General features: G+C 57.0%; 1 protein-coding gene and 1 non-coding gene across 2 annotated transcripts in view; both read right to left on the bottom strand.

Annotated features, from left to right (window-relative positions):
- The window catches only part of FBXO31 (F-box protein 31), a 21,439-nt gene extending 2,842 nt beyond the window's left edge, over window positions 1-18,597 (bottom strand). The window contains exons 1-6 of the mRNA XM_006888862.1: window positions 18,267-18,597; window positions 10,260-10,331; window positions 2,235-2,311; window positions 1,494-1,661; window positions 948-1,022; window positions 74-183 (exon numbers count right to left, since the gene is read on the bottom strand). Of these exons, the coding sequence (XP_006888924.1) occupies window positions 74-183; window positions 948-1,022; window positions 1,494-1,661; window positions 2,235-2,311; window positions 10,260-10,331; window positions 18,267-18,597 (833 nt within the window). The remainder of the gene's footprint in view (window positions 1-73; window positions 184-947; window positions 1,023-1,493; window positions 1,662-2,234; window positions 2,312-10,259; window positions 10,332-18,266) is intronic.
- Window positions 18,598-19,680: 1,083 nt separating this feature from the next.
- On the bottom strand, window positions 19,681-19,753 carry TRNAM-CAU. The gene has a single exon. It is a non-coding gene; the product is annotated as a tRNA-Met (tRNA).
- Between the last annotated feature and the right edge of the window lie 7,295 nt (window positions 19,754-27,048).

Below are 27,048 nucleotides of genomic sequence, written 5' to 3'. Positions count from 1 at the left end.
ACTCACTCGTACTGGCTGGTGTAGATGAGCCTCATCAGATGGGCCCCTGTCCCCTCCGGCCCTGAGCACTCACTCGTACTGGCTGGTGTAGATGAACTTCATCAGGATCAGCTCCTGCATGTGCTCGTGGAAGATGTCCTCCAGCGTCCGGCCCCACTCCTCCCGCAGCCACGTCCGGAACTCCTGTTAGAGGAGGATGCCCATCAGGCCCTGGGTCGCCCATTCGGAGAACCCAAGCGCTGGGCCCACCGTGCGTCCACCCTGCACATCGGAGGCCAGCCCAGACCACAAGGGTCTGCAGGTGCATGGGAAGGTAGGTGTCGGGCGGTGGTCCCTACAACCAGTCCAGGCCTCACCAGTCCCTGTGCCCTGAGTTGCCAACTTGGTCTACACTAGCAGTCTACACTCCCTGCCTACAAGTACCTTCTCACTAAACCCCCTTACTGAAAAAGGAAACACAACTCAGCACAGGAATGAAACGATCAGATGATGAAAGCAAGGCCTGAGACAGGAAGCAGACAACACCCAGAGAGATGACCGCTGCGTGGGAAACGGGACAGCACCAGGCACACCACCCACTCCGAGGGCCCTGGCATTTATTCCCGGGTGTGTGTATTCCTGAACAGCCTAATGGGCAATGGTGCACCCACCAGGGAAAGGGGGCTGGGAACACAGCAAGGCCACAGAACACGTCCTCACTGTCCAGGAAACAGGAAAGCCCGGGAGCGAGCAGGCGGAGTGCCGCTGGTGTGGGGACTGTAACCAGCCTCAGGAAGACTGAGCAGAAAGCCGTGCTCGACAAATTCACCAACCGGAGTCGGAAGAGCGGACAGCCCTGCTGGACTGTACGGGACACTGGCTCACGGCGACGGCCTGTGGCCCAGTTCACCACGTCCACCTCCACCTGGGAGGCCAGGCGGGCCAGGCCTGCGGCAGTGTGCCCTCACCTCCTGTCTGCCCCCGGACATCCGGTGGTGGTCTGTCTGGTTGCACTTTGTGGAGAACTCATCCTTCTTGACAATCTTCGTGTGCAGGGCAGGAGAGAAAGGGACCGGTCAGTCACAGGCTCAGCACCAGACTGACCCCCCCCAACCCCAACTGACCAGAGCACAGGGAAGAGGCAGCCCAGGAAAGCACACATGGACACCAGGACCAACTCCTCCCCCCGTCCGTGACACCTCCTCACGCAGTGATAAGGGACACTGCTCATAGCACACGGCACACGGCCGACCCTGCTATTCTCACACGGAGAAGCGGCACAGACCCAGTGCTGGCAGACAGGACACGGCCTGCAGCTAGCCACCTCGGGCACAGTGAACAGCTGAGGCCAGCCTCTGACAGGTGCCCACAGCGCAGGGCAGAGGGGAGCCAGCTCACTTCCATGTGCCCCCCCAGTGTCCAGGTCCCAGCCCTGACATGCAGGTGCCCATGTCCAGGGTCCAGCCCTTGCATGATAGGGCCGAGGTGCCCCCCGCCTGGGGCCCGGCCCTCACCTGGATGTGGCCGTGATGAGGCCCCTTGTGACCATACATACACTCGACAGTGGCCGACTTTCTCTCCATGAGGTGGATTCTGAACAGAGGCTTGAACCTCATGGGGTCGTCCACGTGCGGGTCGTGGGGAGGCAGGTACATCCACCCGATGATGAACAAGCCATCCACCTGCACAAGCAGAAGACGTGGGGCTCGCGGCCTCCTCTCACACACTACGCCCACCCCTGCCTGGCGTGTTAGGACGTGCGGGCAGCCCCAGTGTGGGCGGTGATTGGACACACAGAAGCTGACTGAGCATACCTTCCAGAGGGCACCTCAGGAGGAAGGGGTCGAGGAGCAAGCCAGGGGGCAGGAAGGAAGCGGGGGAAACTCTAGAACTGGGACACCACAGGACCCCAAGGCTATCTCAGCAGGGAGAGGAGAAAAACTAGTGTCCACGGTGGGAGGGTCGTCTTCGGATCCAGGCTGTAGGTGAGCCACTGCGGCCAGTCTGGGCCCTGAGCCAGCAGGCACTGGACAGTACGGAGGCCACACTCGGGCCGAGCTAGCGGGCACTGGATGGCAAGAAGGGACTGAGGCTGCCCTGACCCAGCGGACACCAGATGGTATGGCGGGACCGTGGCTGCTCTGGGAAACTCCAGGTCACCCACAGAGACCACCGTTCAGGAGAGCAGAAGAGCACCAGGCCTTAGAATTTGCTTCGTGGAGAGGTCAGAGGAGGGGCGGGGCCCCGGCACTCACCACCACGTTCAGCAGCCCCCCATAGGGCCCGATGTCCGGCTGCCAGAGCCCCAGGATGTGTCGGTACCGGTGGAGCACTGTGGGGAGGAAGGGGGCGGTCACGCTGGGGCCGGTATGTGCACGGGGAGAAGACGTGGGTGACAGCCGCATCCACGTCTGCTCAGAGGCAGCCTCACCCACAAGACACCAACCACGGGGCACACGCACAACTGGCCTCTGACAGCTGTGCTTCGGGGGAGAAGGGTGGGCAGCCACCCCACAGTGTGATTCTGCCTCTGAAAACCTGCTGGAGGGTCAGCTCTGAGGCGACAGCAGCAAGCCAACGGGAGCAGATGCCACCTACAGCCTCTTAAAGCACCATGGCGGTAAGGCAGGTCAGTGAGGGAGAGGCCCACACACCGACCAGTGGCTGTATGGACTCATAGACAGCAGGGGCTGTGCGGGAGGCTCGGGACCAGGCTGGGGGTGGTCCTGCTCTGTGCAGGGCTGCTGTGAGCTGCAATGGATGGCTGGTGCCTCACATGGGCTCAGAGATGAGCCAGGGCCCCAGGTAACAACCCATTAAAATCCACGGTGACCAGCAGGCCAAGCCCCAGCAGAAGAGAATGAGGGGTGAAAGTGTGTCTCCAGGCTCCGGCAGGCCCCAGGGGATGCACGCTGCGTCCCAGCTCAGGACCAAGAGGCAGAGCACCAGCCTTCCCTCTGAACTTTGTCCAGTGCCAAGACACAAGGTACCAGGAGCCAGACCACTGGCCACAAGGTCTGACCAGGACACGGCTTCCGGATCACCGCTCAAATGCATGCAGTAGTAATGGGGGAGGGGTGTGCCGCACGTAGTGAAATGCAGCTGCACATCTGAGCGTGGACCTCACCACTCCAGCCCTCAGAGCTCGGACAACGTTGATGTCAGCCCCAAGGGCCATGGCCACCCCCAGAGTATGACCTGGGGCCAGGAGGGGGTCAGGAACCTGGCTTCCACGTGGGGACCCTACTCTGCAGACCACAGGGCTGACCAGCAGAATCTGGAGTGCATTCAACAGTCCAGGGGTGGACACCTCATTTCTGAGGAAATCCCTGGGGTCCACACAGCTTAGAACTCGGCTACCAAGAGAAGGTTGGAGGGTCACGTCCACCTCAGGGGCCTAGGAGAAGGCCTGCAGACAGAGCTCCCACTGAACTTGGTGGCCAGCAGTTCTGCTCTGCCCACATAGGGTCACTCCATGGCCAGAGAAGAGGACTGTATGTCACCATCCATCTGCACAATGTAGAAGACAGGTTTGTGGGTCACCAAAACGCACCAGAGCTCCAGTCACTGGGTACAACCAAGAGACTCCGCCCACAAACCCTCCAGGTGGGGATGGCTGAGCCAGGGAGTCTCTGCCTCTCCTGATACCCCGAGTGCATCTTTGCTGGGCACCGCTGTCCACCTGACCCTTCCCGAGTGCCTCCTGTCTCCACACTCCCCCATGATGAGCCCCTCCTGCCCCAACGTGGTGAGACCTCTATACCAGGCCCTAAATATCACTGACCGCCGAGCTCCAGGCCAGGACACGCTGCCCACAGCAGGACTGAGAAGCCTCCACTGAGTTCCAGGCCAGGACACGCTGCCCACAGCAGGACTGAGTGGCCTTCTGAACACTGACCACCAAGCTCGAGGCCAGGACACACTGCCCACAGCAGGACTGAGAGGCCCCCACTGACCACCGAGCTCCAGGCCAGGACACACTTGACAATGGGACACTGGGCAGGCCCGCTGAGTCAGCACGCACACTGAGGCTGCAGTGTCCAGCAGGTCCCACGAGTGAGCCTGGAGCCACCACTGTGCCAACACAGGGCGGCAGGAGCTGTTCTTCTCCTGGGTATCCAAAGGCCCTTCCTGCTGGTTCAGCAGTGTGGGAAGGAGGTGCAGCTGTGGTCCAGTGCATCCACCAAGAGAGGCAGCCTGTGCTGACCACTGCCCACCTGGCTGTCATCTGGCTTTTCCAGGCTTCTCCAGTGGCCACCGTATTTTCACACCTACAATCTCACTGTGAGGAGGCATCACACCCCCTTCATGCAGCGACCCTGCGCTATGGCCACCACCTTCCCTGTGCCAGAGCCCACTGCTGCAGGCAGCATGGCCACCGGTCATGCAGAGGGTCTTCCTTTCTCACTGATGTCCACTCTTCTGAGCACGATGACCCGCACTAGACAGGCCCTTCTGAGAGCAGCCCTGTGGTATGTCAGACGTGAGCAGGTCTCCTGGAAAGCCACGACCACCTCAGGATCAAGCATATCACAGGAGGGGTGCAGACGCCCTGACCTTTCCATGGAAGGATAGTAAGTGCTACGGAACCCAACACAGCCCATCTGGGTGAGGACAGTCAACAGGGACAACGGAACCCAACACAGCCCATCTGGGTGAGGACAGTCAACAGGGACACTACGGAAATGGTAAGACAAGGAGGCAGGAAGACAGAGCTTGGGAGGGAACCCCCGGAGCCACGGGCGGAACCGCCGGAGCTGTGTAGGGACCCGCCAGAGCTGCAGACAGAACAGCCGAGGCTGTGGAGAGAACTCCCGGAGCTGCACAGGGAACCCCCGGAGCTGCATAGGGAACTGCCGGAGCTGCGGACAGAACAGCCGAGGCTGCAGACGGAACCACTGGACCACCAGAGCACAGTGAGGAATGTCAGCACCAGCAAACCACCTGTGTGGAGGCTGTGAGGTGGGACCCTCATCTGTGATGGGAACTGCCACTGAAAACAGCATTCCTAGGTCTGGCCACTCTGAAAACGCAGTGAGGGGGGGAAGACTGGATCCCTAGAAGCCACAGGACACTCCTGCCCACGTCTGCAGGCAAGACTACTTCCTCCCAGCCCTGGGCCAGATGTCCAGGGACTCTCTGCTCTGGAGCAGAGAACTGCCCTGGACCTGCAGTAAAGACCCTCCACTCTAGCTGTCAGTTCATTCAGCAGCACTAAGCACTGCCTGCAGTGACCACTGCTTGGGACTGGTCACCCAGGGTGGACTCCGGCCACTGCTCTCCAGGACAAGTGTGGCTGCTGCTTGGGGACTGACCACATGTGTGGACTAACCACTGCCCAGGGATCAGCTATCCAGGACAAAGCTTCCTCCAGATGAATTCCCAGCACTTTGGAGAGAGTGGATGTGAGGCCTTGTCCTCCCTTGTTGTTGAGGGACACACTCAGCTCCACTGTTGTTGTCAGAGAGGGCTACACATCTGAACTTGTCCTCCTCGGGACCCGCCATGGACCTCCTGAGGGTCCGCACAACGGGGGAAGGCAGCTGGGGCCTGCCAAAAGACCACTTTTGCATCCACATGGGGCCAGCTTCCAAGGACTAACGGAATGGTCAGCTGCAGGCCAATGGCCAGGGACATGGCCCTCAAGCAGGGTCCGAGGGAGATCTGTGGGCCCCTGGATGAGGGAAATGCGCTCTCTACCTGACTGTGGCCTGTGGAAGCACTTGAGGGTCCTCACCCACCGGCGCTCCTCCACGTCCAAAGGCGCTCCTCCCCATCCACCGGCGCTCCTCCCCGTCCCCCGTCGCTCCTCCTCGTCCCCCGTTGCTCCTCCTCGTCCCCCGTTGCTCCTCCACGTCCACCGGCGCTCCTCCCCCCACAGGATCGCTCCTCCCCGTCCACCGTCGCTCCTCCCCGTCCACAGGCGCTCCTCCTCCTCCACCATCACTCCCTCTCGTCCACAGTATCGCTCCTCCTCCTCCTCCGCCGCCGCTCCTCCTCGTCCACTGGCGCTCCTCCTCATCCACAGGTGCTCCTTTTCATCTACAGTCACCCCTCTTCCTCCTCCACACAGTACCACAGGTGGTACTCCTCGCCCACAGTTGCTCCTCCACATCCACACAACTGCTTTAGGTGAACATGATCAAATGTGAGTGAACCAACAAAGATGGACCCGCTGCACAGAGCTGGTTCCGACATACATCCACACCCAGAACAAGGGCTACAGCAGCACTGCCCAAGCAGCCAGGCCCATGGCCACAGCCAGCACCAGCCACTGGCCTCTCTGTTCACAGCCGTACATTTTAACCACTGTGCCACCAAGGCCCTTAGCCAACCACTGAGTCCACTGGATGCATGGTAACCCTCCATCTGGCTTCTGAGACCATAAGGCTGCTTCATCTTCCTCCATAAGGTAGCTGGTGGGCTCAAACCACTGACAACTTGGTTAGCACCTGAAAGCTGTAACCACTGAGGAGGAACTAGGTCTAAATGGTGGTTCTGATGCATGTCAGTGTGCTGTGAGTACACACTTGCTTGTCACAAATTCACACAGATTAACAAAACCCAAGGATCCCAGGAGCACAGTAGGTTACGGGCTGGGCTTCCAGCTGAAAGTTCAACAGTTTGGATCCACCAGCCGCACATCAGGAGAAGGATGGGTCACCCCCTCCTTCATCCACAGCCTCTGACACCTGACGAGAGGTGGCCAGGAATCAGTAACCTCAGGAGAAGGATGGACCACCCCCTCCTTCAGCCTTAGAGACCTGATGGGAGGTGGCCAGGAGTCAATGTTGACCTGACTACGGAGGATTTGGAGTTTTCAGTTTGCAAACTTGGAAACAACAGTATGAATTGCATTTGAGAACAGGAAGGACCGGCCAGGCCCTCCTCCAGCCTCGTTGTGCACCTGCAGTGGACTTGACTAGTGTCCTCTCAAAGCCTGGAGCTGTAGCCAACCCCACCTAATGCAGCCTCTGGCCTGCAAGCATGACTGGGAAAGACTGGAGACTGGCACACCCACCCACACATGTCGTGTAAAGCCCCAAGGTGCATCCGGCAGGTGTCCACATCTCTGTGGTGACGACACTGTGCCACACACATATGTGGTGCGAAGTCCCAAGGTACGTCTGGCAGATGTCCACATCTCTGCACTTGATGAAGGTGGAGCCCGGCAGTTCTCACGCACACATGCCGTGCAAAGCACTGAGATACATACAGCAGGTGTACATACCTCGAGGAGGAGCCCGAGGAAGTGGCCCCATGGCACATGAGGGTTTACACCTGGACAGACACAGTGGGAGGGCAGAGAGGGCTCCAGTTCTCTGCCTGGCCACTCTTCTCCACCTCCTCAGTCAGCTCAAGATTCTGCTGGCCAGCAGCCTGCCCAGTGACTGGACACATGCTTTTCCAAAGGCACAGATGTAGCCGTAGGGGCTTCCAGCCAGAGGATCCGCACCGAGGCTCAGGATGGCTGGGCCACTTGGGCAGCACCTGGACACCACCCCTGTGCTCTCTCACAGCGCACGTCCAGCTCCACTGGCCATGGCCACTGGGGCCCTGTGGGCGAGTGTGAGGTTCTGAGTGTTGAAAGAGCTCAGGGACACCGTGCACAGAGGCTGCACGGTGCCCCATGAGCACTGTCAGCCTTGGACAGCGTCTTTATCTGGCTTCTGGTCATTGTCACCTTTCCCCAGAGTCAGGCTGCTTTCCTGCCACCACCTGCTCCAAGACTGTGAGGTGGGCGGCGTCCTGGGGAGAATCACAGCAACCACACTGTGATGACTGGTATCCAAACTCACAATGGTCAGTGGGGACCCAACTCTGAAGAACACAGTGCCAAGTGTCCCCTGGATTCTGCCAGCACTCCACAGGGGTCAGGAGTCAGGGAGGTGCCACTGCAGCACCCTAGACACCCATCAACACTGCATTCCGCGTTCTGGCTGGGAGCTGTCCTCCTGCACGTGTGTCCCACGGGGCCATGGGGCAACCCTACTGTCAGACATGCAGGAACCCGAGCACCTGTCTGTGGCTCTCAGCACCACGGGGTGGCCAACTGCTGATGTCTGTGAAGCCGACTGCCAGGCCTCGCTTCCAGTGACTCTGGGAAGACCTGGTAAGCAGTTGAGCATGGTGATTATTTTCGCTTCAGGGGGTTACTGTCACTCTTCCAGAGACAGTGGCCTTTCATGTCCCTTACGAGGACACAGGCCAAAATGCCCAGCCACCTCAGAGGCCATTACAGAAGGAGACACGGTGTAAGGACACTCAGGGAAGCCAACTGCCCATCAAAGGAGAGCTGGACATGCCTTGTGCAAGCCACGTAGACCTCCTGGGCAGCAGACTCCACACCCATAGAATAGGTAACCGCCCAGGTCTGGGCTAGGCCTGCTCTGGGCACACAGGGGGCAGTGTGTGTGTGGAGCAGGGAGCTGGACTCAAGAGGGCAGGGCATGTGGACACCAGGCCAGAGGTAGCAGGAGGAGCGGCAGGGTGGGGCATCGGGCTGCTTGCCTCTGGCCTTTGTGGGCACAAGCTGCACCTCCCTGCCAGGTGACAGGAGACGGAACAAGGTGGTCCCTATGCTGTGATGGCGGGACTCCAGCTTCTAGGATCCTGCCCCAGGAAAGATGGCATGTACTGGGGTTCTGGGGCACAGCAGAGGTGAGAGAGGGCCAAGGTGAGGGGTGTGGTCAGGGTGAAGGGGTGTGGTTACAGTGAGGAGGGGCGGGGGAGGGCATGTTATGGGGGGTGGCTAAGGTGAGAGAGGCGTGGTTAAGGTGGAGGGGCAGGCAAAGGGCACAGGGCAAGGGGACATGCCTGGGTCAAGGTGAAGGGCATGCTGAGGATAAGGGGCATGTTTGTGGGTGAGGGGCAGGGCTGGGTGAGGGCCTGGAACGCGCACAGCGCGAGGGCAGGGCTGAAAGGCTGAGGTTGGGGCTGTGAGCAAGGCAGGTGGCACCCACAAGATGCTCCGGATTGCCCTCCTCCCTCTCTGGGGTGGGCAGGGTCCAGCACCAAAGGGTATGGCCTCCAGGCTTAGTAAGACCCTCAGAATTCTGTGCCCGGAGGGCTGTTTCGCCCAGAGTCGGGACTCCCAGCCCTAAAGACAGTCTGACCACATGCTAGCTACCTGCAGGAATCCAGAGTAGACACCCCAGGACGGCCTCTGAGGGGAGGGGCGGGAGGAGGCGTCTCAGAATTGCAAGTGAGATGGACCCAGGGTCCAGCCCAGAATTCTGAACACCCAGGGATCTCCCCAAGCTGACTGGGGTTAAGTGTGGGGACAAGTCCCTCTGAGGAGCCACCAGGAAGCACCCTCAGCCCCAAATCAGCCACTGCAGGAGCTCAGCTCACCCTGGGTCAGGGCCAGTGGTCAGCAGGGAACCCTGAGTGAGAGTGCAGGGAGCCACAGCAAGTGAGCAGCCGGCCCGCCCTCCGCCTGGCTGCACCCCAACCCCACAGGAAAGGCCTCGCACCCCTGCACCAGGACCTCGCCTGAGCTCCCAACAGAGAAAGTTCAAGAAAACATGAGAGCCAGGCTGGTCCAAAGGTGAGTGCGCAGGCCCTGCTCAGGGAGCATGTGTGGCAGATCATGTGTAAGCAGAGGAACCTGGATTCCCAGCCCTCACCCCTCAACCCCAAAACTCAGATGAACCCACTCCTGACCCAGCACCTCCAGGAGGTCCCACCTCAATACAAAAAAGTCATGTGCTTAATAGATAAAAAAGGGGAAATGAGAAACATTCTCCAAGAAAAGTCAAGGGGAGATGGTGATTGGAGATCCGGCTCCTGGGAGGCACGGACAGACGTTGAAAAGGAAGGAGGGGACATGCGCTGTCCTAAGTCACAACCTTGTAGAGGATGAACAACGGAGAGAAATCACCACTGCGGGTCAGCCCAGGAGGTACCGTGGCCAGGACAGAGCAGACCACCACGGGTCAGCCCGGGAGCCATGGACAGTGGTCAGGACAGAGGGGACCACCGCGGGTCAGCCCAGGAGGCACAGACAGGAGCCAGGACAGAGGAGACCACCCCAGGTCAGCCCCGGGAGGCATGGACAGGGCCAGGACAGAGGAGACCACCCCAGGTCAGCCTGGGAGGCACGGATGGGGCCAGGACAGAGGGGACCACCCTGGGTCAGCACCTTGGAGGCATGAATGGTGGCCAGGACAGAGGAGACACCCCATGTCAGCCCCTAGGAGACATGGACAGGCCAGGACAGAGGGGACACCATGGGTCAGACCCTGGGAGACATGGATGGGGACCAGGGGGTGACTCACGCTTGGCATAGACGTCACGGCAGGACACGCCTGTGATCTCCAGCTTCCGCAGGTTCTCACAGACACCATACTCTGCCAAGAGAAATCGGTACCAGGCATTACAACCAACAAACTGCAGGACTGCAAAGACAAACGGACACATGGACGGGCGGACGGACACACAGCAGCAGGTACTCACTTGACCTCCTCTGGGTTATCCCTTCCTCATGGAAGGTTCCGGGGACCCATCCCCAACCACTCAACCATGCGGCCATCACTGCTCCACGCGGCACCAGCCTTGGTGAAACCGGCCCAACCACGTGGCCACACAGCCCCCCGCCCATCTCGCGGGGAGCCCTCTGGGACAGTCCTGTGGGTGGGTAGGGTGAGGGTCCCAACCGCTTCACTGAAGGACCATGCCCAGGCCAGTACCTCTACTGAAAGCAGACACTGGGGCACTAGACACTCTCCATCCTGTGTCCTGTCCCCCTCGGCCAGCACCCAGAAGAGGGGTCCTGGACACACTGCTCCCACCTCTCACCCCCCTTCTCATTGCTCCCCCTCCTCCAGCCCTCAGCCACACTAAGGAAGGTATTCCACTGAGCGGTCACAAACGGCCCGGCCTGTCACCATCAGTGGACACCATCTGCCAGTGGTCAGCACTGTGTGTGCAGCTGACGCCCACACTGCCTCACAGCGTTGTGGGGACACAGGCAGAGGACAGGGCCCAGGCCAGGAGAGACTCCCCAGAGAGTGCCCCCCGAGGAAGAACGGGGCATGTCCCGGCCTTCACATGGACAGCACCAGCAGGCCCACCTCGTGCTGAGCCCAGGGCTCCAGGGCAACATCTGGTCCCGCAGCCCTGAACGCACCTCTGGGGCCTGGTCAGTCGAGGAGACTCATCTGAAACTGATGCTTTCTGAGCTCAGCTTTGATAACTATGGGAAGTCACTCTTCAGGTTCAGGACTGGGCTCACTCCCCAAGTCAACTTTCCAATAAATGAGACACAAGACCCCTGAGATGTCAATAACAGCAGGGAGGAAGCAGTCCTTAGAACCACAGAGGAGCCAAAGGGCGGCATCTGCTCAGAGACAGAGCCCAGGAGGCAGGAAGGGAGGAGGGGCAGGTGGAGGGACAGGAGCATCACAAGGAGGGAGGAGGACAAGTGCCATCACGTGGAGGGGGTGCCGATCAACATCACAAGGCACAATGTGTACACACTGCCGAGTGGTACACACCACCGGGAGGGGTACACACCACCGGGAGGGGTACACGCTGCCGAGAGGGGTACACGCTGCCGAGAGGGGGACACGCCACAGAGGGGGACACACCACTGAGAGGGGTACACACCACCGAGGGGTACACGCCACCAAGGGGAACACACTGCAAAGAGGGGTACATGCCATCGGGTGGGGGACACACTGACTTGAGGGGGACACACTGCTGAGAGGGGTACATGCTGCTGAAATGGGTACAAGCAGCTGAGTGGGGGATATGCCGCTGAGAGGTGTACACGCTGCCAAGAGGGGGACACGATGCCGGGTGGGGACACACCACCAAGTGGACAATCAAGTCTACATCCCTCCAGACCACCCCGCTGGGGTCCCATGGTTGTCATCTTTACAGAAGCGGCTGGCTGTGTCATGTCCCTCCCAGGCTGACCTTGGGTTAGCACTCGGATGGGTTACCCACGGCACTGCCAGGGCTCCCTCCCAGAACCGCAGGTCTTTACAGAGGAAGAACAGAGAGGGTCTCAGCCAAGCACACAGGGCGCCTGGGGAAAGTGGACACCAACCCTCGGGAAAATGTTACCCCACGTCCTCAAATGGCTGGAGCGGCACCCGCTCAGCTCATTCTCCAGGAGCAAACGGCTCAGCTTGGTGCACGGCACCCCCTGCACCCCACTCGCCCAGTCGGTTCTGACTCAGAGCTGACCCTCCACTGGATCCCCCAGGTCCCAAATCACAGTAGGAGAAGACTGTTCATTTTCTCCCCAAAGCCACTGGTGGACTTGAACCAGAGCAGTGAGCAACACACCACCCTACACACTCTGCCACCAGACGACGGAACGTCCCCGGCCGCCCACAGCTACTGACAAGGGAACCCTCATCTGTGGACATTGGCTGCAGAGAGGACGTGACCAGGCCTGGCCTCACAGGAAGAGGCGGGCAGCAGTCCAGCCAGCGTCCTGGCGCCCATGTCCCTGAGTCACAGTCTGCTCCTGGCTCTAAGCAGAGCACACAGTGGCCCTGGCCATGATCCACCATCAACCTCACCTTCTCGGAGGCAGTTGGCTGGCCTGCCCAGCTCCTCCCACGGCACCTTGTTCTAGAAAATTCCACTGCAGATATGTGGATACAAAACATCCTGTCATCCAACTGACAGGCTGGAGGGACAGTTACTTCTGTAAGAAGCAGGGCGGGGGCCCCTCAGCTCTGCACACCCTGGCTCGAGGAGTCCCTGGTTCCTCAGGCCCCATCCCCACTGTCTCTGTCCTCTGGCCCCAGACCCTGTCACTTGGGCAGGAGGGATGGCTTCCTGAGAGTCTCAGGAAGAGAGGGCCACTGATGGCTCTAATTGATTTTTTAAACAAACTTCTTTTTCACAATAGTTTCAGGTTTGCAAGAACAAGGCAACAGCAGAACAGATGGGCCCCATGTGCCCTGCACCCCACTCCTTGCTGCCAGCATGTCACCCTAGTGTGGTCTGTTACCACTGCTGACCAGGCCTGGTGCACAGGCGTCAGCTGAAGTCCACAACAAGGGACTGCTGAGCTGGATGCCATAAGCCATCCCTGGAAACCGCCCTAAAACGGCTCCTAGGCCGAGTGTACGGCCAGCGGCCCAGGCTCCTCCCAGGACCTAACAAATGTCCCTGCCCTGTGAGCCTACTGCAGCCCAGGTGGCCGAAAGATGGCGCCCAGCCAGGCCGGCACAGCCACTTACTAAACAGGGACCACAGCGCAGTGTGCTGTGTCCACTCCACGTGACCCTGTGAACAATGAGACAAAGCCCTGCCCAGTCTTGTGCCCTCCTCACAACCTGCGCTGTGCCCATGCTGGCCTCAGCAGCAGGGAACCAGCCTGCCTCAGTGAGGGTGCTCCTCTCAATCACTGGCCCCCAGTTTGCACAGCCTCATGTCCTCCCCAATGCCCAGCATTGCTTGTGGTCTGGGGGCACCCAGTCCTGGGTAATGTGACTGGCCAAACTGCACCAACGATGAAAGGGAAGACACCTGTGAGCAGGAGAAGTCCCTGACATCCAGTGGCATCCCTGTTGTCAGGAGGTCCCAGGAAGTCCCTGAGGTCCGAGGCCTGGGGCTGGTGTGGTCTGAAATCCACTGGAATAGCTACAGAGACAGCACCGAGACCCCAGGCTAGGGCCGCCTAGGAATCGCCAAGCTGCCCCTCAGGCCGGCAGCAGGCGGTCAGTTCCTGCCATGCACTGCGGCCCCTCCGCCTCAGGGCTTTAGGCTGGGTCATAAAGCTCTCTTAGCCCTGCCAGTTAAGGCTTCTCCCGTTGACTCCACCTGATGGGGCAAAGGGGGTGCTGGCTGTGTGGGCAGGAGTCCCAGGCCAGCGCTGTCTCACGCCCGGCCTCGGGCTCTTTGCTGTGGAGGCTGCTGCCCTCCTGAAGGGTGCACACTGCATTCTCTGCTGCAGAAGGGACTTCGAAACGTGTGCTGCTGAGCCTGTCGAATGGAGCCTGGTGGGGTGACGAAAGCAGCCCACAACCAGTGGGCACACTAACACATTTACATGTCCCTACCTAGCAGGAGACAAAGTCAAGGCCAATGGCCTAGGACGCCTTCTTGAACAAGAGACCCACCGCACCACAGGTGTCCAGCACTGGGGGCTGAGATGCCACCACAGACCGCCTGAACACAGAGCAGGGTCAGCGAGGGTCAGGGACTCAGTGTTCACAGAGGCAGAGAAACAGGGGCACTGCGAGGCAAGGCCCCTGGGTGACAGGATGGGGCAGCCCCGAAACAGTGGCCACAGGAGGGCCACATATGGCCTGGAGGACGCCACTGGGCTTCTCCACTGCTCTGGAGGTGTCATTAAAACCCAGGGTCCTGGAGTCCAGCCTGGCCACAGTGACCAAGGAGGCGGGACAGAGCCGGCCTTGGTTTCTAAGTAGCAATCTTTACAGAAGAACACCCCTATGCCGCTTCTCCCTGGAGCAGCTGGTGAGTTTGAACCAGCCAGCTTTCGATTAGCAGCCAAGCACTAAACGTCTGTGCTACCAAGTCAGAGCCTAACTGGTGGACGCGAGTGTCCAGGGGCTGTGGGGCAAAGGGTGTCGGTATGTGGTCTGCACCAAACTCATGCCCTGCTCAGCGCCCCCCTCCCCTCTCCCAGGGAGCAGCCTGTGGCTCTGCTGGACAGCCCAGAGCGTGCTGGATGCTGACCAGAAGGCTGCACGTCTGCAGAGGCCTGGACCCCCCCAACTCTGCAAGGAGGAAGAGGTGTGTTCCCTGACCCAGGATTTACAGCCTCAGAGATAGGAGGGTCGCCAGGGCGCATGGACTCTACGAGGAGGCAGGTTTCACCTCCTGACTTCCAAGAGCAGCAAGGGGGAAGTGCAGGGCTGCTCCAGGGACCGAATGCCAGAACCAGAGCCTGACGGGGTCCTTCAGTGTCCCCGTCAAACGTTCAGAACATTCCAGATGCCAAACAGGAGGGAGGGGGTCTGTCTCTAAGAGTCTCAAGGGCCCCCTCATGCCCACATGGCCAGTCAGGTCAGAAGGGCAGGCCCAGATGCTCAGGCCTGGCCTGGGACACCTACAGCACTCAGGCCCACAGCCCTGGACCAAAGCTGAGTGGACGGTCACCAGGGTGTGGCCAAGTCAATACGGCTGGTCATCAGGGATGGGCCTGTGGGCCCCATGGCCTGACACCTTAGTTTGCTTAGTTAGGGGAAGATGGAGGGAGGGGGTCTGTCTCTAAGAGTCTCAAGGGCCCCCTCATGCCCACATGGCCAGTCAGGTCAGAAGGGCAGGCCCAGATGCTCAGGCCTGGCCTGGGACACCTACAGCACTCAGGCCCACAGCCCTGGACCAAAGCTGAGTGGACGGTCACCAGGGTGTGGCCAAGTCAATACGGCTGGTCATCAGGGATGGGCCTGTGGGCCCCATGGCCTGACACCTTAGTTTGCTTAGTTAGGGGAAGATGGAGGGAGGGGAGGATAGACAGACTGATGATCAGAGGGACAAAGGAGGCAGTGCTCACTGTCCTCCCTCCCGGGCTCCAATCCCAGGGCCTGGGGTCAGTGTTTGCTTGCTCTCTCAGGCTGTTGTGTGAGATGTCTCCCCACCGTGTGCCCAGGTGGCAGCTGCCCACCTCCTCCTGTGTCAGACCCTCCAGTTCCTGGAACCTGGACAGAGTGACCACAGGACTGTCCGCAGCCCACCCACTCCCACCCACAAGTGTGAATGCCAGCAAGGTGCCACCTGCCTCTTTGGGGGAAGTGACCGTCCCCAAGCCTGACCATGACAGCCACGTCCCGTGCTGCAAAGCCACTTGGGGAGCCCATTTCTGCAGACAGACACACAGACTGAGACACAGAGAGACACACACACAGACACACCCCTGCACACAGAGAGACACACACACAGTCTGAGACACAGAGAGACAGACACACAGACAAACCCCTGCATACACAGACAGACACAAAGACTGAAACATAGACACACACACAGAGACAGAGAGACAGACACACAAGGGTTTTCAAGTTCCCATTTTTGTCTTACACATCGGACTTCATGGGAAAAGGCTGTGTCTGGTTGAGAAGGGAATTTAAACCACTTTCAAATGACCCAGATGCAGAGACAGGCAGTGGGGGAAGGATAAACCAACCAAATCCCCAACTACCCTGGACCAGCCATTTCCTCAACAGTAAAGAAGAAGCCCCAAAGAAGCCCAGGCAAACCTTCCCCTGGACATCACACATGTCCCTTCACCACCTCCAAGGACCTACAAGTCAGCACGCATAAAGGGGCTTGTCCAGGGTCTCAGGACCACACGGGGTCCACCCGAGGCTGCTCACTGAGAAGGCAGTGGTCCAAAGGCACCGTCACGCAGCAGCCCATTTCTGTCCCGTTTCACTTACAGCCCTGGGGTCCGAGCCTGCTCACCACTGAGCGTCTGGTGCCCACCCAGAAGGCACTGGCCATCTTTCTCCCACAGAGCATCTGCCTGAGTGGGAGGTACCACTCCCTGTCCATGAGGCCACCCGAGCTCCTGATAGGACAGTTTTACCCTGTCCTGGAGGGTTGCTATGGGGCCCAGGCAGGCTGACCACACAGCGGGGCTGGGGTGGCTCTGGATCAAGGAAGGAGCTGCCAGGTAGGCCCAGCATAGGAGGGTTTGGAAGAAGTGCAGATTCTGACATCTAGACAACAGGGTCCAAATGCTTTATCATCGCGTCACCTCCAAGACACCTGGGAACGCACGAGGAGATGGCATTTCCTCTTTCAGCACTGTCCCTTGCCCCTCATGTCTCCACATACGGGGTCCATCCACCATCAGAGACCGTGCTCCTCTACCTGTACTCACATTTACCCCACTTCCATCCTCCAGGGTTCGGAACAGGTGAGGGGGCGCATATACCACTATATTCCCCTCCAAGACTCCAAATAGCAGCAAACCTCAACTTTGAGCCGCTGTCACCCCCTCAACTATGCAGAGTCCTGTGCAGCTGAGGTCACCTCTCAGTCCCCTTTGAGCTCTCAATGTGGGCATGGCAGGCTCCAGTCCCCATCTGGGACCTCCCCCTTGGCTGGTCCACCGACTCACAAACTTCCTCTATCCAGTCAGATCACACAGAATCCTTAGTGACTGTTTCTCATTCATTCTAATCACAGGCTAATGTAATAGAGTGTTGCAAGATGCTTAAATATAACACTCCCAGGATCAGAAGAATAGTAACTTTTCTACATAGAGTTTCAACATTACTAGTAACAGAATAGAAACTTGTTTCTTTTTCTCCTTCTTTTCCTTTCATTACTACCCCATTTTAAAAAAAGGCTTACTAGTTTAGCTTACAAACACTAAGAGCCACAATATCGCAGCAAATCACCTGAGAAGTAGAGGAAACCCCCGGCAGCAATGAAAACAAACAGCCCATGAAAACGAGACCACGTGAGTCAGGGCATCGCTGCAATTGGGCGACAATGACAACTCTGCCCAGAGTGCATTAGCAAGGTGGACCAGGAACAGCAAGGTAGAGCTTGTGCTTATACTAACACACTGACACCGGGTTGTTTTGGTTGGTTTTTTTTTAAAAAAAAAGTACTTGCTGTAATAACTATGTGCATTTTTTAGTAAAAATGCATTTCTTATATAACCTGGCACATACATTCCACAGGCCACATCTTTCTTGGGTTCACACCTCTCTGACAGGTTTGCTGGGTGTGGTCTGCAGCCAGCTCAAGAGGACAGTGGCTTGAGGTCACCTTCCTTCACGCACTTCCTCCCAGGCCACTGACCACCGGAGGAGCTGTTGGGGCTCACCTACACCCCATGCGTGGACAGAACTCTCCCAGGACCCTCATCACCCCCAACTACCCCTCTGCGCAAAGTCTCTTCCCCTCGGGGTCCATCCTGTGCACTTTTACACAGCCTGGGTCTTGAGTCACTCTCTCCCACTCCCCTCCCACATGAGCCTCTGGACAGGCGGGGAACCCCATATCCCACACCTTTGGTAGGTCCCTGTCCAGGTCCCTTGTCACCTTCTCTTACACCCTTCCAAGTCAAGTCCCTGGGCCCTGATCTGTGCAGGGTTCCCTTCCCAGGCGCCTGTTCCCCCCAGGGCCCTGTGCAGGCTGTGGCCCCTCGCATGCAGGCAAGCACCGCGTCCTCTGCCCCCCTCCAGGGCCCCCGCATGCACCCCTGCACGGCGTCCCCCTGACCCCCGCCAGGGCCCTTTGCAGGCAGGTGGCCCCCCGCATGCACGCATGCATCCCTGCACCGCGGCCCCGGTCGCCCTCCCCCACGGGGCTGCTCCTAGGCCGCCGCGCGCACTCACCCTCGCGGCAGCGTCGTCTCCAGATGGTGTCGGTGTGCAGGATGCGCCGGAACTTGGTGCACACCTGAGCCAGGCTGGGCAGGTCGGTGCCGGGCAGCGAGGCGAAGATCTCCACCAGCAGCTCGGGCGGCAGCTCCAGCAGCGAGCAGCGCGGCGCCGCGGGACCCGGCCCACCCCCGGCCAGCGCCGTGCCCGCCTCGATGCGCTCCTCCTCGGGGTCCGTGTCCGGCTCACTGTCGGCCGCCGCCGCCTCGGCTGGGCCCCGGCGCTGCTGGCGACGCCGGCAACCCCGGGCCGGGCCCACTCCGCACAGGCGAGCGCAGACAGCCATGCCTGCCACCGACGCGACGCTGCCGCTCTGCGCACGCGCCGACGCCGCCGGGCACGCCCAGGAGGCGTGAGCACGCACGCCGGCCCCGCCCCGAGCCCAGCAGCGGCTCCGGGGCGCTTCGCCCCGCCCCTGGAATAAAGGCCCGCCCCCGTGGGATTAGTCCCGCCTCCATGGGCTTGGTCCCGCCCCTAGAATAAACGTCCTCCCCTCTGGGGGTATAGCCCCTCATCTAGGGGTTTAGGCCCGCCCTCCGTGCGTATAGCCTCGCCTCCAAAGGGCTTAGTCCACCTGGAATAAAGGTCCGTCCCCCGCAAGTCTAGCCCCGCCTACAAGTAGTTTAGTTCCGCCCCTGAAATAAAAGCCCGCCTCTTTGGGTCTAGTCCCGCCTCCAGGGGGCTTAGTCCCGCCCCTGGAATAAAGACCCGCCCTCCGTGGGTATAGCCCCATGTCCAGTGAGCTGAGTCCTGCTCAGGAACAAAGGGCCACCCACATCAATCTAGCCCTGCCCTCCCTGAGAGCCTGAGGGAGTCAAACCCCAACTCCCTGAGAGCCAAGCCTCACTCTGAGGAGAACCCCTAACTCCTGAGCCCCGCCCCTGGATCCTAGGCCCGCCCCTGGAGAGTCGAGCCCCGCCCCCTTAGCCACTGCCAGGGTCTCTGGCCCCGCCCATTCATTGTTCACGCGGGTCAAGCCCCGCCCAGAGGCTTGGCTCCACCTCCAGGAGGCCTAGCCCCGCCCCCGATGGTCAAGACCTGCCTCCAGGAGGCCCAAAAAAAGATCCTGGACACGACTTTGGAGTTAAGACCCCTCATAACGGGCCTCGCTTCACCTCCGGAGATTCGCCAGGTCCCCGGAGCTCAGACACGCCCCTTCCCTGAACAACCGAACTGCTCCCTAAAGGGCCAAGCCCGCCTTCCTCAGGAGTCAGGATCCTAAAGGATCTGCTCCCGCCGTGGGAAGTCCACGACCCCTTCCCAGGACTGCGCGTACACCCCAGGTCACAGCCCCATACCCAAGACCTGCCTGCTTCAGGAGAGGGAACCAGGAGACCTGCCACACGGAGCAAGAAACAAAAGACATGGCTGCCCCGTGTGAGGATCGAACTCACGACCTTCAGATTATGAGACTGACGCGCTACCTACTGCGCTAACGAGGCTCCTTGGCAGGCGTGGCCGCCAAGTGGCCTTTGTAGACACTGACGACGTTCAACAATAGGCTGCGGGACGGAACCGAGCCAGAGGCGATTGGCTCAGGTTTAAGACCTCATTTGCATCGGAGATGCCGGCGCCTCCGCTGCATCGCCGCCCTTCCCCCACTCCGCCAGCCACCCTCCCCTCTCAGAACCTGCCTCTGACGGACATGCCCGCCCTCGGGGCTGCTCCCCGTCCTGCACCCGCCGTGGGGGCTTCTGCCCTCCTTACCCGCCAAAGGGCACCTGGAGCAGACAGGCCAGGTCCGCTGGTGGCCTGGCTGCACCTCATGCCGCCTCCAGCAAGGGAAGATGGGCATCGTCATCTTTCAGCCGGGACTTTCACCTTTACTCGGTTTCCCTTTAAAGCTGTCTTCCTTTTTTTTATAGCAAAACATAATAGCAGCAAAAAGCTGTACTTGGGAAGATCAACCATTATAACCGGCAACGTGTAATAAATATACTAAATACTTTCAACGTGTTTGGTTTGTTTCAACTCATTCCACAATAACAGTATTTTAGCTACTGCGTGTGAATGTCTCTGAAAGGGATATTGTAATATGATAAAAAGGAGTGATAAAATAATAAATATTTCTAGAGAGGAGAACGTAGGTGGTGAGCAGAAATTTCACCGAACCTTTTTTTTTTGGACTTTTTTTGTTCTCTGTGGATTGGTTTTCCCACCTTTTTTGGTAAGGTAAGGGCAAGGAGAGGGACTTTGATATCAGAGAAGACTGTTCAAGCCAATATTGCATTTTTAAAATACACATAAGAAAACATGCCATGGCACGCATTTTATGACCCAAAAATGTGATGTTGTTATTTTTAAGAGCCGTTCAGTCGCAGGCAACTCATAGCGACCCTATGAAGGAGAGTCCTCCACGCTTGGGTGCCTTTTATCCTCTCTCCAGGTTCATAGGGTTTCTGGAGAAAGGCAAGCTATTATGGAAGTGGATGCCACTCCTGCTTCCAAGCTTGTTTTAATCGGGAAGCTCCACCAAACACTGTCCATCATGGATAACCATTATTGCATTTGACATATCAAATGAATTTTCATAGAAACCAGACTTGCATCCTGGGCTCTTCTTGGCCAGAATATTCTGGTTTAGACAGGTAAATATTTATTGGTTAATAAAATAAAAATTGTAATGGTATAGTCTTAAAACACCTGCCCTGAAGGTGGACTGCATTTCTTATTAGAAAGTGCTGTGAGTCGAGTCACAGAAGTGGAGCGCCGTGGAGGGATAATTGTAGTAACTAGCAACTGAGGTCCACTCACCTCTCTGCTCAGGGCTTAAAGGGCCTACAGGATAGAAGGAGCGGCTGTGAATCTCAGCCAAAATCCAGAAACGACTGATACTGAGAGGGTGTTGGGTCTTGTCACTCAAATGTGTTGTCAAGCGAGGGAAAAGACAGAGCCAGGGACACATAGGAATGGAGGATAGGTCAGAAAGCATTGGCCTCAACCCCTGTGAAGCCCAAGCTCGGCCGTGGTGCTACAGGGGGAATTCTAGTTTGTATCTAGGCCCCCTTCATTTCCTGATGCAGCATTAGGTTAAATATTAATATTCAATTTGGTATTTGGCTTCCCACACAAACAACCCCTGAAAAAGGGAGTGGGTCAGTGAAGGAGGCGAAGGAGGCTCCACCACCGCACCCAAAGGCCAGCCTGGTGACGGGGACTGGAGCAGGAAAGCAGAGGCAAGCATGGCAAAGGCACCTGGCCTCCCCAGACCTGTCCACAGGGAAGGCCCTGAGGGGACAGTCACAGGCGAAGGAGGGAAGGCGAGCAGCGCTAGTGGAAGGAGCAGGGCTGCCAGCCTGAACAAAGGAGGTTCTAGTCCACCAGGGGAAAGGGGCATCTTTCCTTGCTCCACGGGAGGGTCAGCTGTGGGATGTCCTACAAACTTAGGACAGGCGGGAAAAGGTTGTCCTCAGAACACGTCAGGGAGCCCCCAGGCCCCGAAGGTGGTGGGGTGGTGGTGGTGTCCTTCTGGTTGCCTGTTGAGTCATCAATCACAGCTGTAGCTTTTCTTCTTTAAACAATTGCTGTGGCCCTAGGAGCAGCTTTCCTGCCACCGCCCCTCATTCCCTGGAAATGCCTGCACCAAGTGTGACCCCTTTCCTGGTCAGGGGAGCCTCTCTACTGCTCAGCCATCCATGGTCTGCAGTGGGCCTGAAACAACCAGAGACCCTGAGAGATGAGAACTGCAGCTGCTGGACGCCCCATGTTCCTGGACTTCATTTATTCCTAGTCGCAGTTCCACACCAGCACCACCTCAAGGGATACTGACCCAGCAGCCACGTTCACTGGGGCTGGGGCGGCCATGGCTGGAGCCCCGTCACTGGTTAGGCCAGGAATCCCTCTCTGAAGCAGCAGCTCTTCTCTGCCGTTCGCGGCTCTACCCTCTCAGAGGCCATGGGCTCTGGTGCCTCAGGGGCCTCTCTTCGCCGTGTGAAGGAGCCCTCTCCACGTCCTGAAGTTTGCTGCTTTTCTCCCCACGTCTGGTCTACCCTGTGTGATGGAAGACGTGTCAGTTTTGACACCACATGAAGGTGGACAACCAGGGCCGAGAAAAGCCGAACTGAGAGGCATTATGCGACCGCCAACCAGGTGGGCCTTATCTCATTTCCCCTCAATAACCTCACAAGCGATCTCGGGTCGTATTTCTCGGGTTTAAGAAACACTTGAGCCAAAGCTCTTGGAATCTAGACGAGAGAAGACAGCACCTGGCCCACCTGGTCCCCTGCCCACCTGGCAGAAGTGGTGCAGTGCTTAAAGCACACAGCAGCTAATTAAAAGGTTGGCAGTTCTAAGCCACCAGCCACTCTGGGAAGATGAAGAGGGCGCCTGGGTGACCCTCAGAGGGCATTACAGGGTCTCTGTGAGTCAGAACCACCTGGACAGCAGAGCAGGAAATATTCAAAGGCTGAGGAAAAATCGGCCCATGTTTCACGTCCAAGGAGGGACCCATGCCCACAGCCACCGTCCCCAGTGCAGCCTGTCTCTCATGCTCCTTCAAGCTCTAAGCTCTGGGCTCTCCCTACGAGGAGAGTCCATGGTCACGGGCCGCTCCACTGTGCTCCGCAGCTGCGTCCCTGAGCCAGCCTCCCCGTGAGTGGGGACAGGGCCCCTCAACGCCCCCGGGGCGCAGCAGGCCTTCCTCACACAGCCCAGGCCAGTCCACCTCTTGAGCAATACTTGTTTACTTGTTGGAGAGCAGGGTGGGTGGCCCCATGACGGATGGCCCCGCTGGCCAATGGCGGCCTGGACAACAAAGACAGTGGATTGCAGCTTCCAATCAGAAGGCAGACAGGAGGGCGAGGCCAGGCGGCTCTTTGTTGGGCCTGTCCTCCATGTTGAGTGTGGCAGATCCTGCCCGGCTCGGTGCCAGTGCTGGTGACACAGAGGATGTGCCCAGCGCAGGTCCACAAACATGCCCACCCGCGCTCCACAGGTGGCTGGGAGTCGCAGTTGGCACCTCACAACAAAGCCACGTCCAGAGAGCAGCTATAGACACGGGGAAATGAGATCCTGATGGAAGGAGGGGGCAAACCACGGTGTAGTGATTACCCGGGGTTTCCTGAAGAGGCCTCAACCAGGGCTTCTTACCGGAGAGCCAGGCAAGGTCCAAGCTGGGCTGGACACATCCTCAAGTGAACGATGCTTTTGTCCCTCAGAAGGAGATTTCTGTGTTTACAAGAATACATCCAGTGGTTACGTTAGAGCAAGGACGCCGAGTCTGCATCTCGCATACTTGAGGCCTGTTCTCAGGAGGGGACAGTTCCTGGACAGTGTGCAGAGGCTTAGCAAGACCAGGAAGACTTCAGCGAGATGGACTGACACAGCCCTCAGCAATGGGCTCCGGCAGCAGGCGAGGTTTCTGTGTTGTTGTTGTTGACGGCCTGAGTTGAGCAACTCTTAGCAACCTGTGAACAAAAGGCCTGAAGCCTTTCTATAAAGATCATCACTTATCAAGATGCATGGTTTCCAGAGGCGTGTTGTTTGGGACGTGAATGAGGTTTCTGTGCATCAGAGGCAGTTCAACACCACCTAGCAACAATCCTTACATTAAGTGGCTTAAAATAATCTACAAATAAAAATACTACCAAAAAATCGAAAAAAAAAAAAATACTCTTGGCACCAGCAGTCAGAAAATCAAAAGACGAATTGCCTTGGGAAAATCTGCTGTCAGGGACCTTTCGAAAGTGCTGAAAAGCAATGATGTTAGTCATTAAGATTAAGGTGCACCTGACCCAGGCCATGGTCTTCACAATTACTTGCTGTGCATCAGAGAGCTGGATAGAGAAGAAGGAGAAGGAGAAGAAGAAGAATCATGTATCTTTGAATTGTGATACTGGCAAAGAGTCTTGAACATACCATGGACCACCCAAAAAACAAATAGGTCTGTCTGGGAGAGGGAGAAACCATGTTTCTCCTTGGAGGCTGGAGGCTTGGATTTTGAAGCTCTGTCTTATATACTTTGGGCATGTGGCCAGGAGAGACCAGTCCTCAGAGAAGGACATCATGCTTGGAAGTGTGGAGGGACAGTGCAAGAGAGGAAAACCCCAGATGAGATAGATTGATATAGTAACCAGGGTAGTGGGTTAGGTGTGTTGGACTCAGTGAGACTGGCTCAGGACAGGGCAGGCTTCAGAGCTGTTGTACTTGGGGTCACTGTAGGTCTCAGGTGACTCAATGGCACATAACAATGATGACACCACCACCACCAATCTACCACCCTGGACAATAGTTCCCTAAACTGCTCCTGAACAGCAGGTCTCAGGGCACTTGAAGGGTCTGACTCAAGCTCACTTTCCTAAGTTCTAGAACGTTCCTTTTGCTCTGACATTTGTTGACATGAAATACGTGTGCCTCAATGCACACTGATGCTGATTCATTAGGTTAGCATTATTCATATTTCTTACAAGCATTTATTTGTCATTTATTTTTATATTATTTTAGGAGTGTTACTTGTCATTCTTTGATTCTTTTCCAAAGGAGGGTTGGTCTAGATGCAAACTGGAGTTGAAGGTTATGGAATTAACCATAACTGTTCAGGTAACCCAGGGCTTCCCTTCTGCAAATACACAAGGCCCAGTCCTCTCAGCTCTCCAGAGCCCCCACCGCAGTTCCACACAGTCCCCCACCCCAGCTCCCCACAGCCTGGAGGCCATCCCCTCCCCCCAGCTCTGTCACTGTCCAGAGGCCAGACTCCTCCCAGATCCACTGTACCCTGGGGGCCGTCTCCAGGGCCTGGTGACTCCCTAGAGCTCTCTGGACCTTTAGGACCCCTCTTTCCCCTCCCCTCCTGCCATATGCCAGCTATCAACTACTCGCTCTTCTTGCATTTGGAACAATTATCCTTCCCAAGGGATGGAACACAAAACCCCTCATCTCTTACAAAGTAGCAATTAAGCCAGGAACACAAGCCAGTAGTCAATACGTCCTATCTGCAGACCCATACACAGCACCTCAGTGTTCCCTCTGTCAATCTCACTCTTTGAGGACTTGAGAATTGAGAAGTGTGCACTTGGCAGGGCAAGGCAGGCACATCATAAGAAGTGCTTATTGTTTCATTGGTTTGTTGTTTTCTGTTTCTTTCTTCATTTTCGCTGAATCCATAAGAAGCAATCAAGACACTGCCATCTTCCAGAGCCCCTGTCCTGGATCCACGACAGGTGTGGACGTGCAGACCTTCCTCCTGCATCCTCCTCCTGACGGGCATGCAGTGACAGGTCTCACTGTTGCTAGCCAGGGATTTTCAAGGTTAAAAAAGGTGATTGAAAACATGTAAACACAAAAAAAATCACCAAGCAGGCAGGGAAAATGTCATACCCAGGCACTTGGGCCCCGCCGTGGGGGCACACCCAGCCACTCCAGCATCTTCTTATGTGGTTACACTTTGTTTAGTTTTTCTACCCAAAGAATTTTTGTCTTTTCAAAACATCTGCCAGTTTTTAAGTTTGGAATTCTTCTTGTGTTCTGGATAGAAGTCTTTCATTCAATAGGTGACTTGAAAATATTTTTTTATTTAACTTTTTAAATTATTGTTATTAATTTTAATGAAAATTTACAAAGACTTTGGATTTCCATTCATTCAATGTTGCACTTTTCTCCCTGCCCACCCCTCCCGCCACAAATGTTTTTTTATCCCAGCCTGTGGTTGACTTTTATTCATTTAATAAATTTATGTTTTTCAAAAAAAGTGTCATCACAGATAGACTCATTCCTGGATGGACACTGGGAGGGAAGAGAGCAAGTAAACATAAACATACGCTGAGGGGCGAGGAGGCAGCAGTGAGCATTGTCATTCTGTCAATGATTGAAGAAAAGTCCACTTTCACTCAAATTCTTAATTATAAGAGTATTCCAAGCACAAAAACAATGCTCTTGTGTGAAGAGTGGTTGAATCCAGCACCAATATTCCAGTTGTGTGAAATAGTTTTCCAACATTCTATGAAAGACTTCACTTCTTGATGAGGAAAGAAAGCCCAGCTGTATTACATGGCTTTCAGAAATGTCAACAGATTTTGTATGCTTCTTATTGATTTCAGGGTCACAGTGTTTTAGGTTCATGTTGTTGTGTGCTGTGATGTTGGCTTTGAGACCTCACTGTGCTATAACATACTGCCTAGTCCCAGGCCTTCCTCACAACTGCTGTCATGTTCTAGCACTTGCCAAGACCTCTGCCACTTGTTCAAACAAAACTGGAAAGGCTGTCCCAATGGAATCTTTGTAAGTTATCAGGGATCCAGCCCCGATATGTTGGGAGAATTCCGCCAAAAGGAGGGACCAGGTTGAAACGAAGATGCAGAGAGGCTAATTGCTGATGACAAATTGTTGTTGTTGTTATGTGCCGTCGAGTCGTTTGCAACTCATAGCGACCCCATGTACAACAGCCCTAAACCCTGCTCTATCCTGTGCCAATTTCACTGCCTCTGACACTCGCATCCCGATTACCCCAGTCACTGAATCAATCCACCTCATAGAGGGTTTTCCCCTCCTGCGCTGTCCCTCCACTCTGCCCAACATGATGTCCCTCTCTAAAGACCTGTTTCTCCTCACAACATGTCCAAAGTATGTCAGGCGAAGCCCAAGAATCCTTGCCTCCAAGGAGCAGCCTGGTTTAACCCTCTCTAGGATGAAAGCAGAGAATACCAGAATAATGTCTATCTGTGTTTCATTGATTATGCAAAGGCATTTGACTGCGTGGATCATAACAAACTGTGGCTGACTCTGAGAAGAATGGGAATCCCAG

Source organism: Elephantulus edwardii, unplaced genomic scaffold, assembly GCF_000299155.1.
Source record: "Elephantulus edwardii isolate Elephantulus edwardi_28Jun2011 unplaced genomic scaffold, EleEdw1.0 scaffold00072, whole genome shotgun sequence".
Classification (NCBI taxonomy): domain Eukaryota; kingdom Metazoa; phylum Chordata; class Mammalia; order Macroscelidea; family Macroscelididae; genus Elephantulus; species Elephantulus edwardii.
This window is presented reverse-complemented; position numbering and strand designations above follow the sequence as displayed.